The sequence below is a fragment of the Entamoeba invadens genome (assembly GCF_000330505.1).
Source record: "Entamoeba invadens IP1 unplaced genomic scaffold scaff_1105074725777, whole genome shotgun sequence".
Taxonomy (NCBI): Eukaryota; Evosea; order Mastigamoebida; family Endamoebidae; genus Entamoeba; species Entamoeba invadens.
In genome coordinates this window covers 1851-3670 of record NW_004191872.1, presented here as the reverse complement: position 1 = coordinate 3670, position 1820 = coordinate 1851, and the positions used below count along the sequence as shown (strand labels likewise).

The 1820-nt window shown below is 31.6% G+C and overlaps 1 protein-coding gene across 1 annotated transcript; it reads right to left on the bottom strand.

Moving 5' to 3' along the window:
* Positions 1-549: 549 nt before the first annotated feature.
* On the bottom strand, positions 550-1005 carry EIN_100310 (hypothetical protein; the record flags this gene model as incomplete). The annotated part of the gene is made up of 1 exon (XM_004185628.1): positions 550-1005. The coding sequence occupies one exon, from the start codon at positions 1003-1005 to the stop codon at positions 550-552; it is 456 nt and encodes a 151-aa protein (XP_004185676.1).
* Positions 1006-1820: the final 815 nt, after the last annotated feature.

The window sequence follows — 1820 nt, the reverse complement described above, 5'->3', positions numbered from 1 at the left end:
GCAAAAAATGAAGTTTTAGCAGAGAAGAACTTGTTGGGAGACGACAGAGTATGCTTTGCAAGAAGTCCTGATATTTACTGGCAAAGCAATGAAACAAAAAAGGCTATATTATTGATGTAACCATTGTGGAGGATGAAAATATAGCAAAAGCATACATGCGGAAAATTATCCAAGTATAGAATCTTGGCCAATAAACTAAAACAGGCAAGGGATCTCAAAAGTGTCATGATAACACCTGTTGTCATCACGACCAGTGGACTGATTCATAAACTATCAGTAGAAAGGCTGGAGAAAATACTGAAAATCAAACTTGATTATAACAAAGTACTGCGTCATGTGATTGTCACGTGTATGCAGGACTTAATGATATACATGAACCATGGATCTCCGTCTTATGAAATAGAACAATCTGTAGACGCCGAGAGAAATGAGAACTCATTGACTGATGTTGATGGGGGCGAAGAAAGGGTTGTGGAAGATTACTCTTCTTAGCTATGCAAACCCGGGATTATAATTTCAAAAGAAATTGTCTGAAAGGTAAGTCATAATTTAATTCTTAGCTTTTATCATTTTAAGATCTCCAAAGTCAAAAGTTCTTTTGTTTGCAATAGACAATCTGTGTAATAAACAGTGATTGATCTTAAATAATGGACGTAAGTCATCAGTGAGCATACGGTACATGATACCCACAATACAAATTCCCATTGATATACCCATATCAAGTCCATCGCAACAAAACCCTCTAAACAAGTCGAGTGGGATATTGTGGTCTTTGAGTACAATAGTTATCCATTTGGTCAAATTCTTAGCAGTACTTCTCCTCCAAAACTCACCAATTTTAATTTTAAGTGTTTTCACTTCAAAATGGTCTGTCAAAAATCTACCATAAAGAGACACCGTCTCTACGCCATTAAACTTCACCGTATCAACAAGAAGAAAATATCCATAAAAATGTTTTACAACATTATTAAGTTCATTTATAGTCACTTTTCCTATAATAACCATTTTTCTTTGTATTGTTTTTCCGCTTATTTTCATTTTCAATGCATTTTCTGGCACTTCACATATCATCAAAATAATTTTAATGAGATCAAAAACATCATTACACTGTCTACAACTCAGATTCATACTTGTAAAGAATAAAACACACAAAAGAACTACGTATTTTTTTCTCAATTTTGCCGTATTTTTATTTATTGTAAATTCATCTAGAAGTCTTTTTAATTCTTCTTGTATACAACGACAGACCCCATCGCCTATTCCTTTTGTTGCATTTTTGGGAAATTCTTTTTGTTTGAATTGATAAGTTTGATTATATTTTCCATTATTTCACTTTCCTTTTCAACGTTTTTTGATTTTTCTTGATCTTTTTCTTTTGCAATTTCTTCGTTTAATTCTTCAAAAGCGTAATAATTTTGTTGAAAGTCTTTACTAGTATCTTCATAGTCATTTAACAATCCATAGTCACCACTATCCATTTTTTCATCTTTTCCTGTGTAGATACTTTTTGTGATTTTGAGGTGTTATCAACCATTTGAATGTGTGTTTCATTTTCATTGTAGATTGTGTGATTGTGTCGAAATTCTTCACATATTGTTTCAAGTCATCTAAGATATCAATAAGTTCATCTCTTGTATTTTTCACTTTATTTTCGATAGTTTTCAATTCATACTTAAGTTTTTCATTAGTTCGGGTATCACAACATTTACTCAAATTTTCAATTAAAAAGTAATTAAAAACGTCAAAATTGTTCAATATAAGGTTTTGAAGAACAAATCCTTCAACTTTGGCTGATTGTTGAACTTTTGTTGATTGATGTA